This window comes from Fusarium oxysporum, chromosome II (assembly GCF_013085055.1).
Source record: "Fusarium oxysporum Fo47 chromosome II, complete sequence".
NCBI lineage: Eukaryota > Fungi > Ascomycota > Sordariomycetes > Hypocreales > Nectriaceae > Fusarium > Fusarium oxysporum.
In genome coordinates, this window is record NC_072841.1 from 5593256 (window position 1) to 5611497 (window position 18242).

Genomic DNA, 18242 nt, shown 5'->3' on the forward strand with positions numbered 1-18242 from the left:
TAGTAATAGCTATAGCTATATATCTTATTATATTTAAATTATATTTAGCTTAAACTGCTAATATAGAGTAAAGGGGTTTAAGGAAAGTATTAATACTATATAATAGCTTATAATATATAAAGGTTAAGTTAAGACTTTAATCTTATTAACTTCGTTTATAATAGAATACTTTATATATAAGTTAGAATTCTGGCTTCTCTGCTGCCATATATGCCAGACTATGGTTATATAGAAGTAAGTAAAGCTATATCTTTATAGTACTCTGTATAGTCTTAATATCCAGGAGATCAGGCTTACGCAAGAGTAGGCATCTAAGTATAATATCTTTAAGGGTCAGCTAGAGGCCTACATTAATCTACTACCTAGGCCCAATAATGCACTGCTAATCATAGCTTTAGGTCTACCAGGTACAGGAGGTATTCGGTATAAGTTTATCTTAGAGCGAAGTATATCATCTCGGCCTAATTGCCTATATATAGGCGCAGAGTTAAGGCGGATTTAAGAATATCTTAGGGTTAAGTATAATTAGGATATAAAACTTAAAGGTAGATATCGCTTAGCTGCTATGACAGATAAAGAAAGGAGTAACAGTCTATAGAGAATAGGAGTCTATTATTAATAACTATTCTCTAGTAGGCTAGGAAGTAAGCTATTTAAGGTAGTAAGAAGGCTAAATCTTAAATAATTAAGGGCCTAAGATAATAAGTTATAAGCTATACTCTAGAGGGCTATTAATATATTCTAGAGTAAAGGTAAAGATATTTAAAGTCAAGAAGTAAAGCATATTAATAAGGAGAATGACTTTACTGCGCTAAACCTATGGCTTTATCGGCTTAGGTCTGCTATCTACTTAAAGGATTTTAATAGGAAAAAGAACTTATTAAGGGGCTTAATTATTATAGAATACGAAGTAGATCTAGATAACCTAGATAAGTTAGATAATGCTTAACTGCGCTTTATATATATTATATTTAATTAGCTGGTTAACTATGCTAAGGCCGTTATTATACTAGATATTATATCTTAGAATGCTTTATTTAAGGTTAATTGCAAAGAACTAATAAAAAAGAGGATAAAGCTATTTTATTTCCGGTTTAAGCCTAAGATACAGAGGAGGTATATACTTATAATTAAGTAGCTACTTACTTATATTATCTAATATATATCTTTTAAGAATAAAGCTAATAGATTACTATTTAAACTTAGTATATAGTAATAGAGAGCTTATAATATTATAATAAAATATATAGATAATTTAATAAATACTTAGAAAGAAAATAAGGGTAATCTAAAAGCGCCTAAGGTTATTAAACTTCTTAATCTACTAGAAACTGCCGTTCTTAAGTTATATATCTCTATTCTTAACTATTTTACTAAGGACATAGAGTATAATAGCATTCTTATTAGCTTCTTAACTATTCTTAGTGTGCAGGCAGATAGTATGTGGGAGGGCTATAAGGGTTTTATGCCAAAGCTTTCTGCTATTATGGCTATTTCTTATCTCTGTATTATTAAATACGCCATAGACCAACGAGCTAAAGCTATTAAGTAAAAGATATAATAGGGGCAAAGCCAGGAGGAAGCAGAGGAGAATAGCCTAAGCTATTTTGCATTAATCTCTGAGATAACTTAGCGGTTTATGGTAGGCAGGGGCGAGGGCTGGGAAATAATACCGATGCAGTTTATTATCCGGCTCCGAAATTTTGGCATGGCCGCATAAAATAATATAGCAGCATATAGTTTAGTAAGCTAGGATAAAGGCAGAGAGGAGCTTATCTATAAGGGTATCCATCTTAGCGTTCTTAATATATAGGCAATAATAAGGTTAGCAGTCTAATAGCTAGAGATTATACTCTATAAGGATTTATTATTATTTACTAAGTACTTAAAGCAGTCTCTAGCTAAACTTAGACTACCTAGAATACTATAAGACTAGCTTCTAGATAATACAGCTAATAAAACAATTAGGCATTTATTTATCGATATATTATTTTAATGCAATAATAGCACTAATAAAGGCTAGGTTATTAAAAAGGTCTTATAAGATAGCAGCTTAAGAAGTAAGTAGATTAAGTTAATTGGCAATAATGGCATAGAGATAAATCTCAGGATAGTATATTAATACGGTCTTAGGATAGAGAAAGTATTAGAACTACTAGCCGTTCTTACATATATTAGCAGCAGGTTCCTGCTAAGGGCATAGGAACTTCTTATTATATAGTATTATAATACTAGCAATAGAGGGATTTATAATATTCTATGCAATTAAGGACTTATTATAATTATTACAAGGGCATATAAAGGCTTTATAATAACTAGGAGGCTTAAGATTATCTACTGCTTAGGGTTAGGGTTAAAGATAGGGAACAACCGCTAGTATTATTAAAGTGATAAGTTAGGGTCAGGGGAGGGGAAATAACTGCTAGTGTTATTAAACTGGGAAGTTATGGTTAGAGGTAGGAAATAACTGCTAATGTTTTTAGGGTTAGGGTTAGGATAGGGTTATATTAGGCTATAGAAAGCTATCTTACTCAAGTGCTATTTATATAAGGATTTATAAAGAGTATAAAGGAGAGATATATAAAAGAGGTAAAAAGAGATAAGAGAGATAATAAGGAAAAGATAATAAGGAAAAAAGATAAAGAGATAAAAAGAGATAAAAGAGATATAAATATAAGAAGGATAGATAGGAATATAGGTAAGATATACATAGGAAAGAGATATAAATAGGAGAGAAATAGAGATAAGAAAGAAATAAAAATAAGAAAGAGATAGAGATAGAAAGGGAATAAAGATAGAAGAGAGATAGAAGTAAAGGAAAAATAGGGTAATAAGATAAATTACAAAGGAAAATAGGTTAGGAAGAAAGATAGGTCGGCATCTAGGAGTGTGTTCTCCTAGGTAGATCTCGAGCTATAGAGGCAGCTAAGATAGCCCTAGTCTTAGTTAAGGTAAGGCCGATAGTTAAGTCTAGCTATAAGGCTGCAAAGGGACCTAAGAGCTCTTAGAGCTTCTTATAGGTCTGTGAGGTCTCCTAATCTATAAGGCCGCCTGCTAAGAAGATAAGAGGGTAGAAGAAGGCTCCAAGAGACTAATATTTCCGCCTTTTCTTACTAGCAGCTTCCTTCAAGGTGCTATAAGGGTCCTCCTTTGCAGAGTCCTTAGAGATAGCTACGATTTGGATATCATAGAAGTAGCAGCTATTTCTAATAGTAACTGCAAAGTCAGCCCGGAGGGAGGAGTCTTACTAGACTAGGGGTTCGATCTCAACCTTAAGGTCAGGCCGGCTACCTAGGGCTTTTACAAAGGCCCTATTAACAGCGTTATGCCTTACAATCCACCTTCTGCTAGCTCCCTTGCAAGTATCCTCATAACCTAGGCTAGCTATAGCACCACAGGCACTATAGGGCAGGTCTAGAGGCTTAATAGGATAGAAAAGTCTACTTCTAAGGGCTTCAGTGGTCTCAGAGTCTGTAAAAGAGTAGGGTTTCTATATAGGTAAGACTCTAAGCTACTTGCAGCCTAGATAGCTAGTATTCTCTAGCCTGGCTTGCTTATAGGATATAGGGAGGTCTTAGAGGAAGGTTTCTAGCTTAGCCTTATTTAACTCTTTAAAAACCTCTTTAGCTGATTTCCCTTAGTCTTAACTAGGGTTTTAGGCTTCTAAGGTAGATAGAAAGGGGTAAGAGGTAAAAAAGCTAGTAATACCTATAAGGATCTTCTTGGCTGTTTCCTTAGCAGCCTGATATAGGCCTTAGGCTAATTCCTTATACAGAGGAAGCCCTAGACCTCCTTCCCTTATAGGAAGGGATAAGAGATAGGGATCAGGCTCTTTAGGACGCTCAGCTAGGCTCCTAGCTACTAAGGTCATAATAGCTTCCTTAATAAGGATATTAGCTCTTTCCCATAGGTCAGATAGACCTTCTGGGTTAAGTTGCCGAAGGAGGTGCCGTAGAAGGAGGTGGATACTGCCTCGTAGGAGAAGGAGGGAGTGTTACTTGGGCAGGTCTTAAAGAGCAGCTATAGCCTGCTGTAAGGTATCTAGCTTTTCTTCTAGAAATGCCCTTCTGCCTTCTAGGGGACCTATATAAGTACCCAAGGTCTTAAGACCATGGTCTTTAAGGTCCTTAATAGCTATTTCCTTGCTTTTAGCTAGATTAAGCTTATAAGGTGATTTCTCTAGTACCTCTCTAGCTATATCTAGAGATCCTTGGTCTTTAGATAAGATATAAAGGTCATCTAGATAAGCAACTAGGGTTGCCCCTGGAAGCTTTCTAGCTAATTCCTCTAGAGTAGGTCTAAAGAGAGGGAAAAGAGAAGTGGTCCTATTAGGTCTCCTTGCCTAACCCCTTTAGAAGAGGCTATAGTTAAACTATCTGGAAGGACTAGCAGTAAGGGGTTATTATAAGCCCAGGTTATAGCCCTATAAAAGGTAGGGGCAAAGGAGGCCACTGAGGATGCTATAGAGGGTCTAGCCCTGCTGTTAAAGGCGTTATAGAGGTCAACTGAGGTGATATATTGGAAATCAGCCTTATTTAAGCCCGCTATAGCTTCCTCAAGAAGGAAGATAGCTGGTTCTACTCCTCCTGGGCTGCTAACGCCTAGCTAGAAGGGCAATAACATAGAGGAGCTAAAGGAGGTCTTTAAGATAGCTTTTATAGCTACCTTATAGATAAGATCTCCTATTATAATAAGTCTAATACCTCCATCTGGCTTTTCTAGGCCGATAAGGCGGCTTGCATATAGTAGGTCTGCCCCTGGGGCTGTTCCTTGCCTTATTATATCAGCTAGTAGCCTTAGGAAGGCTATAACTAGGGAATCTGCCTTAGATACTAGGTTTAGAAGTGGCCTAGTCTAGCCACTAAGGCCGGGGGCTTTTTCTTTTCCTATAGTAGCTATAGAGGCAAGGATAGCTTCCTCTGTAATGGGTTGGCCAGGTCTTGGGCGCGTCTTTCTTGAAAAGGGGTCCTTTGAGCCTATTGGGTGTTTTTCAAGTAAAATAGCCCTGTTTTCAGCTGAATCAGCAGCTATAGGGGTAGGGTCTATAAGAGCTCGAGAAGCCCGTCCTAGGAAGCCTCTCTCTAGCATCTTAGCTGCCCTCTTAGCTGGGCTGGGGGCTGTTTTTCTTCCTTGAGAAGGGGAAAAGGAAGTACTTTGAGCTGGGCTTTATAGGAGGCTTTCCAGGGTCTCTAGGGAAGGGATATTAGAAGGATAGGCTCGGAGATAGGTAGATAAATCTCCTTTCTGGATTCCAAGACCTAAGATTCTAGGGAGGATAAGGAAGTATAAGAGGTTTTTCTCAGTAGGTCTCTTTATAAAGGCCTTAGCAGCTTTTTAAGTAGCTATCTTGAAAATTGCTGCTTGTCTAGCTTATAGCTTTTTCTCTACTATAGGGATTTTTGCATAGGCTAGAAGCTTCTGTATAGATCCCTTAGCTAAGATTGGTGCTATAGCCTCTTAGTGTTGCTGCTAAAGGTCTAGGGGAGAGGAAGGGGGTATCTCTAAGTCTAATAAGATATCTTTAAATCCTTGCGATATAGATCTGTAAGAGGACTTGGAAGAAGATCTTAAAGAAGACCTTGAGGAGGACCTTTGAGATGACCTTGAGGACCTTGGAGGTGACCTTGAGGAGGACCTTGGAGGTGACCTTGAGGAGGACCTTTGAGATGACCTTGAAGGAGACCTAGCTGTAGCCTGAGGAATAGGTCTAGCTGGGGTCTGGGGGATAGGTCTGGCTTGGGTCTGTGAGATATGTCTGGCTTGGGTCTGTGAGGTATGTAATATAGACCTAGCTGGAGACTAAATAGAATCCTCTTCTATAGGACTAGAAGGAGGAATAATAGCCTAAAAAGCAGTCTCTTGCCTAGGTCTTCCTCTTTCAGCTATAGGAAAGGCAGGGATTTCAGGAAGGTCTGGGGAAAATAACCTAGATTGGTCTTCTGGAAAAAGGCTGCTTTGGGGTAGGCTAAGAGACTGAGAGCTTAGGAGAGGGTGAGGGCTAGGGCTGGAAGGCTGCTGCCTTTGCCTCTATAAAGGTCTTGCTGTCTCTGGGGAAGGGGTTTTAGCTGGCCTTTTCCTTCTAGCAGCTAGCTCTTTAGCTAAGGCTATTATAGATAGATGAGGCTGATATTAGGCCCTAGTGGCTGGATAGGTCCTTATCCTAGGAAGAGTAGAGATATTTGAAGTCCCTCTTATTCCATGGATTTTAGCACTATAAGCCTTGATGCCCTGGGCTCCTTGGCAAGCTGTTAAGCAGTGTAGGCACCTAGCTAGATTCAGAGGTTGTAGCTGCTGATCTGTATAGGCTTCGGTGGGGTGTTTTTTGCGGATATGCTCTAGAATATCCTTATAGCTATCGTTACAGGTAGGGCAGCTATAAGAGGCCATTATAAGGATAAAGAGGGGAAAATTAGCTGTAAAATATAGGAAAAACCAATCTTATAGCTTAAAAGATAGGCTTTCTAGGTAAGATAAGAGAGGTAAGATATAAAAAGGAAATCTACTCTTTAAAGAAAGAGCAGAAAATCAGGCTTAAAAAAGATAAAAGAAATAGCTAGAAGCTATATAAAAGAGATAGCTAAAAGCTATATAAAAGAGATAGCTAGAAGCTATATAAAAGAGATAGCTAAAAGCTATATAAAGAGATAACTAAAAGCTATAAAAAGAAATAGCTAGAGGTTATATAAAGAGATAGTTAGAAATTATATAAGAAAGAAAAAATAATATAAAGTAAAGAGATATATATAAGAAAAATAATATAAAAGAAAATTAAAAAAGAATTAATTTAAAATTAAAATTAAAAAGATTTAAATTTTATTTTAATTTTATTATTTATATATACTTAAACCTTAACCTTATATTAAACCTTAACCTTAACCTTGACCTTAAGCCTGACCTTAAGCCTGACCTTAAGCCTGACCTTAAGCCTAACCTTGAGCCTGACCTTGAGCCTGACCTTAAGCCTGACCTTAAGCCTGACCCTAAGTCTGACCCAAAGTCTGACCCTAACCTAACCCAAAGTCTAACCCTAACCTAACCCTAAGTCTGACCCTAACCTAACCCTAAGTCTAAGCTAAAGTTTAACCTTAAGTCTAATTTTAAATATAATTTATTAAGTTATATATTAATATTTAAAAGAATATAAGTAAAAAAGAAAATAATATATTAATATTATATTTAAATATTAAATTATAAGTTAAAAAAAGAATTATTATATAATAAAAAATAAGAAAATTAAATAAATATAAATATAAGGTTAGGGTTAGGATAGGGTTAGTATTAACTATCTAAGCTATTTTTGCCCTGGTGTTTTTCTTTAACTAAGATATAGCTAATAAGAAGGAGAGGAGATTTTTCTAGAAGAAGGTAATAAGGAAATAAGAATATAGGTAAGAAAATAAGAAATAAAGGAGATAAAGAGAGAGGTAATAAGGGATAAAAAGAGAGGTAAAAAGAGGTAAAAAGAGATAAAAAGAGAGATAAAAAGAGATATATAGGGAAATAGGCTAAAATAAGAGATATAGCCTAAATAGGTAATAAAGAGAGATATAGCTAGGATAAGCTAAAAGAGAGATATAGCTAGAAAAGCTAAAAGAGGGAGATATAGCTAGAAAAGCTAGAAAAGGGAGGTATAGCTAGGGAAAGCTAAAAGAGGGAGATATAGCTAGAATAGCCTATAAGAGGTCTAGGAAGACCTTCTAGAGGTATTCCAGACCGACCTAGCTAGGCCTGCAGGGATCTCTTTGGCTATAGAAGCCGCTGAGATAGCCCTAGTTCTGGTCAAGGTCAGGCCTATTGTGGCATCAAGCTGGGCAGCTGCTAGAGGGCCTACAAGCTGCTGGAGCTTCTTATAGGTCTTGGCAGTCTCTAGGTCCATAAGGCCACCTGCAGAGATAATAATAGGCTGAAAGAAGGCCCCTAAAGACCTATATTTCCGGCGTTTTTCCTCTGCAGCCTCTGTAAGGGTGCTATAAGGGTCCTCCCTTGCTGAATCCTTAGAAATAGCAACAATCTGGATATCATAGAAGTACCGGCTTGTTCCTAAGGTAACAGCTAGGTCAGCCCGTAGGCTGGTCTCCTTATTAACTAGGGGTTCTTTTTCCACCTCTAGGGAAGGCTGGCTGCTAAGGGCTCTATAAAAGGCCCCTACAATCTTATCATGCCTTGCAATCCACCTTCTGCTAGCACCTTTACAGGTATCTTCATGACCTAAAGCTGCTATAGCCCCACAGGAGCTACAGGGCAAGCTAGGGGGCTTAATAGAGTAAAAAAGCCTGCTTCTCAGGGCTTCAGTGATCTCAGAGTCTGCAAAAGATAGGTCTTTCTTAGTGGGCAAGACTCCTAGCCACTTACGGCCTAGGTAGCTTGTATTTTTAAGCCTAGCTTGCTTATAGCTAGTAGGTAGGTCTTGAAGGAAGCTCTGTAACCTGGCCTGATTAGCCTCTGTTAGTACTTCCTGGGCTGTTTTTCCTAGCCTGGGGCCTATATCTATAGGAGGCTTTTTTCTGATTTTTTCCAGGATAGGTTCAGAGGCTTCCATAGCTGCCTGATGCAGCTGTGCAGCTAGCTCCTTATGTAGGGGAATTCCTAGGCCTCCCTCCCTGACTGGAAGGGCTATAAGGTCTAGGCTAGGCTCCTTAGGGCAGTCACTAGGGCTTCTAGCCAATAAGGCTATAATAGCCTGCCTAATAAGGCTATCAGCTTCTTCCCACAGGTCTTCAAGACCTATAGGGTCAAGTTGCCTCTGTAAGTGCCTTAGAAGGAGCTGTATACTTCCCCTAAGCAGGAGGAGGGCATGCTGCTTTGGTAGGTCTTGAAGGGCAGTTAGGGCCTCTTTTAAGGTCCTTATCTTCCCTTCTAGGAAGGCTCTTTTAGGCGCTATAGGTCCTATAAAGGAGCCTAGGGCCTTTATTCCTTCTTCTTTTAGGTCCCTTATAGCTATTTCCTTGCTTTTAGTTAGGTTAAGCTGAAAAGGGGACCTAGAGAAGACCTTCCTAGCTGCCTCTAGGGTGCCGTTAGGGGCTGGGTTAAGGATATAGAGGTCATCTAGGTATGCAACCAAGGTTACATCTGGTAGCTTAGCTGCTAAAGTCTCTAGGGTAGGTCGAAAAGCTAGAGAAAATAGAAGAGGTCCTAGAGGGTCACCTTGCCTAACCCCCTTGGAAGAAGCTAGGGTATATCCATCCTCTGTAACCAAGAGAGAAGGGCTATTATAGGCCCAGGCTGCTGCCTTATAGAAGGTAGGGGCATAAGTAGCCACAGAAGCAGCTATAGATGCCCTATCTACTGAATTAAAGGCATTGGCAAGGTCTATAGAGACTAGTTGCTGAAAATCAGCACTATTAGGGCCTAAGATAGCCTCTTCTAGAAGGAAAATAGCTGGTTCAACCCCTCCTGGGCTGTTTACGCCTAGCTGGAAGGGTAACAGCATCTCAGACCTATAGGAGGTCATAAGGATTGCTTTCATAGCTACCTTATAGATAAGATCCCCTATAGCTATAGGCCTAACCCCCCCACCTGGCTTTTCTAGGCCTATAAGGCGGCTAGCACATAGTAGGTCAGCCCCTGGGGCTGTGCCCTGACGAATCATATCAGCTAGCAGCCTAAGGAAGGCTATTACAGGGGAATCTTCCTTGGCTACTACTAGGTCTAGCAGGGGTCTAGTCCAGCCGCTAAGGCCAGGGGCTTTTTCCTTGCCTATAGACTTAATAGCTTGTATAATAGCCTTTGGTGTAATTGGCTGGCCAGGTCTTGGGCGGGTCTTGCCCTGGAAGGGGTCTCTAGAGCCAATAGGGTGCTTTTCTAGTAATATAGCCCTATTTTCAGCGGTATTAGGCGCCACTGGGGTAGGGTCTATGAGTGCCCTAGCAGCCCGGCCTAGGTAGCCTCTTTCTAATAGCTTGGTAGCCTTCTGGGCTGGGCTAAGAGCTATAGAAGGTCTAGCTGCCTTGGGGTAGTTTTGGGGCTGCTGTAGGGGCTGTAGGCTTTCTAGGGTAGGGATATTAGTAGGATAGGACCTTAATAAGGTACCTAGACCTCCTTTTTGTAGCCCTAGCCCTAGGAGCCTAGGGAGAAGAAGGAAGTATAATAGAGCCCTTTCCGTAGGCCTTTTCAGGAAGGCTTCTGCCGCCTTATAGGCTGCAGCTATGAAAATAACAGCCTGCCTAGCATGTAGCCTCTTTTCTGGTATAGGGACCTTTGAGAAAGCTAATAGCTTCTTTATAGGGGCCCTTTCTAGGATAGGGGCTATAGCTTGGTTATGTAGCTGCTCTAGGGTGGGTTCTTCCTGATTTAGCTGTAGGGTAGGCTCTTCTTGGTTAGGCTGTAGGGGAGGGTCTTCTTGAGGGTTAGAAAAAGAGGTAGAAAAAGAGGTAGAAAAAGAGGTATAGCTTGAGATAGACCCTTCCCTAGTCCTAGGTTGATCCCCTTGGTCTAGGGGGTTATTTTTAGGGTTAGGGCTTTTTTCCCTATTAGAAGCCCTATAGGAGACCCTTATAGAAGGTCTTCCCTTGCCCTCATAGCTAGAAGACGACCTATAACTAGCCTCTGATCCTGACCTAGCCCTAGGAAGGTCTTCTAGGGGAGGTTGGGTCTCGGAGGGGTCTAGGATAGCCTCCTCGTATTGGGGGTCTAGGGTAGCCTCTTGGGGGTCCTCTTGAGGGTCCTCTTGAGGGTCTTCTATATAGGCAGATAGGCTGCTATAGCTTGTAACTGACCCTGATCTTAACCTAGGCAGGGGGTCTAGGGTAGGTGACTGTGATCTAGGGTCTAGGGTAGGCTGTAGCTGCCTTTGCCTTTGAGAAGGTCTTTGCCAGTCTGGGGAAGGGGTCCTAGCTGGCCTTTTCCTTCTTAAAGAGGTCTTATAGCTAGGAATTAGGTCCTGACTAGCCTGATTAGGAGTAGTGCAGGTTTCTGATTGGCTAGCTGTAAAGGTATTAGTGGCCCTAGTAGCTATATAGGTCCTTGGCCTAGGTAAGGTAGAGATTTTAGCTCTTCCTTCTATGCCATGGATTTTAGCACTATGGGTTCTTATGCCATGTAAGCCGCGGCAGGCTGTGGCACAGTAAGGGCAGCTGACTAAGCCAAGTGGCTGGAGCTGCTGGTTAGTATAGGTCTCAGCAGGGTGTTTTTTCCGGATATGCTCTAGTAGGTCACTATAGCCCCCTTGGCAGGTAGGGCAGACCTGAGAGGGCATGTTATATAGTAGGTAGCTATATAAGCTAGAAAAAAGGATATAGGGTAGGTAGGATAAGTAGAGATAAAAGAGAGATAAAATAGGGAAAAGATAGGCTTAATAAAAAAGAGATAAGCTAGATAAATAGCTATAAAAAGGGAAAATAATAATAAAGAGATAAAAAAGAGAAGGTTATTTAATTAAAAAGAAAAAAGGAAAAAAAGGATATTATATAGCTATAAGAGGGATTTCTAGTAAATTCTTTTTTAACCTATCCCTGACCCTGACCTTGACCCTGACCTTAACCCAAAGCCTGACCCAAAGCCTGACCCTGACCTAGACCCTAACCTCTATAAAGAGGTCTCTGTATCTTTATAATAGCCCAAAGGGCTATTATCTAATAAAATAGCTAGCCTAACCTTAACCCAAAGCCTGACCCAAAGCCTGACCCTGACCTAGACCCTAACCTCTATAAAGAGGTCTCTGTATCTCTATAATAGCCCAAAGGGCTATTATCTAATAAAATAGCTAGCCTAACCTTAACCCAAAGCCTGACCCAAAGCCTGACCCTGACCTAGACCCTAACCTCTATAAAGAGGTCTCTGTATCTCTATAATAGCCCAAAGGGCTATTATCTAATAAAATAGCTAGCCTAACCTTAACCCAAAGCCTGACCCAAAGCCTGACCCTGACCTAGACCCTAGGTACTATTAAGAGACGATTGAACAGTAATCGTCTAATAAATTGTGTTATCTCGCTTAGATTTTGGACTTGAATCGGTTGGGCTTGGGCCGAGTTGCTGATTGGCTTAAAATAACCCCAACCCCACACTTGGGGTTAGCTAGTACGAGCTTGGGGTTAGCATAATGCAGAGGAAAGGGGACTATAATTGATAGAGAAAAACAACAAGACTGCTTCTCTCTTTACTTTCTCTTTACTTTCTATAATCAAGATTAAAGAGGCGATATCAAACAACAATGGAGGACATCGTACAGCTCAATCAGGATTATCAAATACTCATCTGCCGGCTATGTCAAGCAGCCGTTCGGCCCGGCAGCAGCATTGAGTCACATTTTCGACGGCAGCATCAGCTCAAGGGACAAGTGCTCAAGGATATCATAGACTACTATGGTGAACTAAAACTAGCTGACCCGAAGCGTATTGCAGTACCAGAAGATAACGGCCCAGCAATCGAAGAGCTCGTTATTTCAGGTGGGTATAGCTGTTGTATATGCCGATATCTTACTATTGCATACGATAATATTGTCCGTCATTGGAGAGAGGCAGGGCATAATACAGCAGAGGAACCGTGGACTAAGGTGCGGCTACAGACGTGGATGGGAGGAAGGCATGCGCGCTACTGGATCGTTCGAGATGATAGCGATAGGAATGGCCCGTTAGAAGTGGCTAACAAAGCTGATGCTGGAAATCAGAGTGCTATAGACAAGGTCATTGCTGCAAGTCTGGCTCGACTAAAGGAAGAAGACGCCGTACGACTACGGAAGGGTGACTTGGAGGAAGATATCGACCGTGATTCGCCGTGGGTCAAGAGGCTAGGCTGGGTACGACACTTTGGCTCCCGGGACTTGATCAGTATTCACGATGCAGCCCAGTGGCTACGGGCGAGGGCAGCAACAGGCAGGTGGGCTCAGAATCAGGAAGATGAGGAAGCAGCTCGTGAGCGACTATTGCTCAGCCGGCTCGGACAGAGCTTTGATCGTGAGGTGGACCGTTGCTGCTGGCGGCTCGATAGCGTGCCGACCGAGACGTTGCAGTGGCTCGGCAGCATCACATCAATGACCCCAAGCGGCGTGCCGTTTGGCCGTAAAGGCAAGGAAGAATCGATGAGCCAGTATAAGTCTGTCGGTCACCGTTACTTAAGCTTCTGCTGGAAGGCATACCGTATCGGGCGGAAGGAAGCGTTTAAATGCTGGGCCGTTCGCTTTACGGATGAGCAGTGGAGCTTATTGCATGATGTCGCTGAAGAGCTCGAGAGTGATAGGGTTCCAAGCAGTCATGACAGCGGATTCTTCAGCGGCAGAGAGAGACAAGCTAAAGATAAAGACGAAGACGAAGACGGGGACGGAGACGGAGACGGAGACGGAGACGGAGACGGAGACGGAGACGGAGACGGAGACGGAGACGGAGACGGAGACGAATATCAAGACGATGATGATAGTGACGAAGGCGAGCAAGGGGATGAAGGTATGACTAGCCCGCTGCAGGATGCACTAGACCGAGCCGTCTTCCGGTTTATCGTGGCTTCGATCAAAACTCACGTTGGCGGAAACACATATACGAATTCGCTACTGTGCTTCTGTGCGGCACTTGGTATCAAACCACGCCCGATGGGCTATATAGAGCCGCATTTATATACTGGTCTGCTAGCTGCTATAGTATGGTGGGCCCGGCTGTTCTTTTTGGAGGCTGCATTTGAGAATCAGCCGCTAGATCGGGACGAGGTCGGGGTCGAGGCCGTACTTGCATTTCAAGAGCAGCATACATCGTGGATGTGTATGGGCACTCACACTGTCATGAGCACGATCATCGGATGGATGGCATACGGGAAAGGGTATCGGCAGAAGATGGGGGGGCAGCCGTCGATACGATGGTCCGAGGACGGAGAGGGCTTATTTCACATGGGCGAGCATATCAGCGTCGAGGATTTCACCCGCACACTGCGCGATGAGGTGACCGAGGCAGAGAAGCTACTGGATAAGCTGTTCGGGGGGGTGTGGCAGTCGGTCAGTAAGAAGATCGATATGGGGCGGATCATCGATAATATGGTACGGCTCGGGGCAGGTCAGTCATTCGCAAGCAACCCGAAGAACAACTGGCTCGAGCCCGGGCCGGCAAAGGTGATGCGGCTGATGGAAGCATCGATATGGGATGCTGCAAGGGTTCGATGGAAGCGACAGCGTGTTAAGAGGTGGCTTCGAGACTTGCGGCTGCTGCGAGAGACGCTGCTCGTGCTCGTACATACGTGGGGTGGGCTTCCGGGAAGGGGACCGGAAGTCACAACACTGCGGCACTGCGATTCGTGGCAGCTGATCCGGAATATATTCATATTAGATGGTCAGGTCATGATCGTGACCGATCGAGATAAGATGAAGGCAATCCGTGACAACGGCCGGAAGGTCGCACGGTTCGTCCCCGACCGGATCGGGCGGATGATTGTGGCATATATCGCATGGCTAATTCCGACTGAGAGGGTGCTACGGCGGGAATGTCAGCTTACCGAGCCGCGTGGAGAGCAGCTAGAGTATATGTGGAGGGATGGCAACTCGTCGGTATGGGAAACCGACCGGCTTAGCAGGAAGCTTGCTCGCGTTATGCAGGCCGGGACGGGGGTCAGACTCGGGGTGGGACGATATCGAGCGATCGCGATCGAGATGGGACGGAAGATTCGAGGGCTTGTGATGAAGCAGCTAGAAGGTAAGATGGATGATGAAGATGAGGATGATAACGTCGAGATCGATCCGATCACAGGTGAGCCGGTTGACTGTGGAGGAAGCTGGAATATCGTGTGGGATTTGCAGTCGACGCACGGAACACGGATTGCGAGGCAGCACTATGCCGTACATATCGGCTTCCCGGGTAAGCTGCAACCGGAGATGATCGCGACATTCAAGGAGATCAGCAGGCTGTGGCATCAGTATTTGGAGGGAAGCGGTGCAGAGGGAGAGGGGGATAAAGAGAAGACGGCGGTGAAGCGTAAGCGGGATAGTCAAGTGACGGGGCAGCAGCAGCAAAAGGCTGATAGTTCAAACCGAGCAACTAGCCGCAAGCGGAGAAAGACGAATAAGGAGGGAGAGGCGGCTCAGAAGAGGAAGAAGCTAGAGGACGAGATGGCGGATGGGCTGCGAAGGCTGCTTGGACCGAAGACGACTTGGCGATCCGACAAGCAGGCTGAGTGCATGCGATCGATCATGGCACTCAAAGCAGATCAGACGGCGATCAATGTGCTACCGACCGGGGCCGGCAAGAGCATATTATTCATGCTGCCGGCCGTGATGCAGGATACAGGCACGAGCATCGTGGTCGTGCCGTTTGTTGCACTGATGGATGACTTGGTGGCAAGAGCAACAGATATGGGGGTCGACTGCATCCGATATAGGTCATCGATGAATTCGGGACGAGAGGGCATGCCGCGGGCGGCACGCTTGATCGTTGTCAGTGCCGATATCGTGTCAAGCGCCGAGTTTTCCGGGTACGTTGACGGGCTGTCGTGTACAGGGCTGCTGCAGCGGATATTCGTGGATGAATGTCATACTGTGATCATGGATATCGGCTACCGGGCTAAGCTTGGCGAGCTAATTGGGCTACGTCGGTTTGGCTGCCCGTTAGTACTGCTCACAGCAACGCTACCCGTCGTGCTGGAGGACTGGTTCCGTGGTGAGATGCTAGCGAAGTCAGCGGTCATGGTGCGGGATCGGACGGTCAAGCCGAACTGCCGCTATGAAGTTCAGCAGGTCAAGCCCGGGCGTGATGCTGTTGAGGATCGCACGGTCGAGGTGATCAAACAGCTAGACAGAGATATGACGGGTTGTCAGAAGGGGGTCATATACTGCCGGTCAAAGAGTCAGTGTGAAGCGATAGCTGAAGAGATCGGCTGCGGGTTTCATCACAGCGGCATGAGCGAAAAGGACCGTCACGAGGCACGAACGGCATGGATAGAGGGCAGACACACAAGCCGTTGGATTGCAGCAACAACAGGGTTAGGGACAGGTATTGATATCGAGGGGATTGTGGCCGTGGTTCATATGGAGAAGCCGTATGGGCTCGTTGATTTTGTGCAGCAGACTGGGCGAGGAGGGCGGCGGGCAGGCGAGGTGGTCCGGTCAATCATCGTACACGACGGACGGCGGCAACGAGAGGATCAGCATCGAAGCTTTGTAGATGATATCAATCAGGCACAGATGGAGGCATTCATATCGACGCCGGGATGTCGAAGGGCTGTGGTTTCGGCGTTTATGGACGGAGCAGCCGGCGAAACGTGTAAGGATGTGGATGGGGCTGCACTTTGTGATCGATGTGAGCTGCTTCAGCAGGATAATAACAGTGATGAGGGTGCGGGCAGGGCCGAGGAGGTGATTGAAGGAGAGAGTGAGGCAGAGAGTGAGGGTGAGGGTGAGGGTGAGGGTGAGGGTGAGGGTTATGACACGAGAAAAGGCGGGAGGATTTGGAAGGCATTTGGCAAGGAAGAGGGTATGCGGATCAGAATGCTTTTCCGATGGCTAGACGATGTTGCAGAGGAGTGTCCGGTATGTCACGTCCGACGTCATCAGAAGGGACTAGAGGTAGGGGAGGTCCCAGATGAGCCGCGGCATGAGAAGGCCGGGCAGTGGTGCAAGGTAGTAGGAGAGGAAGGGTATGATGCGGCGCGCAGGGAGATCAGGTTTAAAGAGCTATCATGCTGCTTTATATGCAAGCTGCCGTTAGACTGGTGTGAGGAAACCCGGGATGAAGAGGGTAAGTGTGTGTATAAGGATAAGCTGCTGCCGGTGGTGTTGATGGGGTTGAGGAGCTGGCGGATCGGAGATATAGCAAGGGCTGCATTCGGGATTGATATAAAGGATAGGGAGGGATTTTATCGCTGGCTAGGGGTTGAAAGGCGGTTTCACGGGATGAAGGGGACAAATGCACACGCGTTATGGGAAGCAGTCGTTTGGCAGATATATAAGGATAAGGAGTAGCTATAGGGTAGCTATAGGGATTATAATAAGGATATATTAGTATAAGAGAGGTGAAGAGATAGAGAGAGTAATAAAGAGATATAGGGTAGAGAGAGATAAAGAGGAGGTAGGGGGGTATAGGGTAAGAGGGGTAAGGGGATAAGAGAGCAGGAGGGTGAGAGGGTTAGGGATAGGGAGGGGCGGTTAGGGACGTGAACCCCGTGTATCTGCTAACGGCAGGTATGTGTATAATGCTAAGGGTTAGGAGATAAGGGATATAAATGGTAAGGGAGCAAGAGAGGGAGAGGGTAAGAGATAAGGAGGGTTAGAGGGAGTAATTAATATAAAGGTTAAGGTAAGTGGTTAATATAAAATAAAGGTTAGGGGAAGGGATTACGATAAGGGTTAGGTAAAGTAAATAGTGTAATAATAAGGGGGTTAGGTTAGGGGGAGGGCATAGAGGGTAGAGAATAATATAAGGTAAGTAGGTTATAGGGTATAAAAAGCTAATAATAAAGGAAGTAAATGCAATAATAAATAAGGGATAAGATTAGGGGAAGCTATTACTATAAAGGTTAGAGTAAGAGTAAGGGGATTAAAGGGTAAGGAAATTAAAGTGAGGGGAAAGGGATTAGAGAGATTAAGAGGTTAAGGTAAGGGCAGATAGGTCAGAGGGTAAGACAGAGAGTAAAGGATAGTATAAGGCAAGTAAGTCAGAGGGTATAGAGAGGTAAGGGTAATATAGAGTAAGGAGGTTAGTAGGTAAAAAGGGCAGAGAGTAGGGGAAGTAAATATTACTATAATTAAGAGATAGGGTTAGGGTGAGTAACTAATATGAGGGTTAGGGTGAGTAATTAATATGAGGGTTAGGGTGAGTAATTAATATGAGGGTTAGGGTGAGTAATTAATATAAGGGTTAGGAGATAAGAGGGTAAGGTAGGAAGGAAGGTAATAGTAGGCGCCGAAGGCGCAGCTCACGGCAGGTGCAAGCGCGATAGCGGTTTAAGTAGGGGCTTAGGGACTTAGGGGTTAATAGAAGGGTATAATAGGAAGGAAGGTAATGCTATCCGCCGGAGGCGGGGCGCACGGCAGGTGCAGCGCGTAGGGCTGGGTTAGGGCTGGGTTAGGGTTAGGATTAGGGTTAAAAGAAAGGTTTCTTTAGGTGGGTGGGTGAACCCGTATATTTAGCTCCCGGCAGGGGTGTGGCAGCACAAGAGATAGGGTTAGAGAGAAGGATTTTGTGGGTTGGTGGGTGAACCCGTGCAAATCCGCTAACGGCAGGTCGCGCGGCAGCGTTAGGGTTAGGGTTAGGGTTAGGGTTAGGGTTAGGGTTAGGGTTAGGGTTAGGGTTAGGTTAGGGTTAGGGTTAGGGTTAGGGTTAGGGTTAGGGTAGG

At 44.3% G+C, this 18242-nt stretch overlaps 2 protein-coding genes across 2 annotated transcripts; one reads left to right on the forward strand and one right to left on the reverse strand.

The window, feature by feature from the left end:
* Positions 1-307: 307 nt before the first annotated feature.
* On the forward strand, positions 308-502 carry FOBCDRAFT_126701 (uncharacterized protein; the record flags this gene model as incomplete). Its single annotated transcript, XM_059607814.1, has 1 exon — positions 308-502. A coding segment is annotated over one exon (195 nt), but the record flags the coding sequence as incomplete, so codon positions are not given.
* An 8394-nt stretch (positions 503-8896) lies between these two features.
* Positions 8897-11194, reverse strand: FOBCDRAFT_127401 (uncharacterized protein; the record flags this gene model as incomplete). Its single annotated transcript, XM_059607823.1, has 3 exons — positions 8897-9021; positions 9145-10281; positions 10540-11194. Coding segments are annotated over 3 exons (1917 nt in total), but the record flags the coding sequence as incomplete, so codon positions are not given.
* Between the last annotated feature and the right edge of the window lie 7048 nt (positions 11195-18242).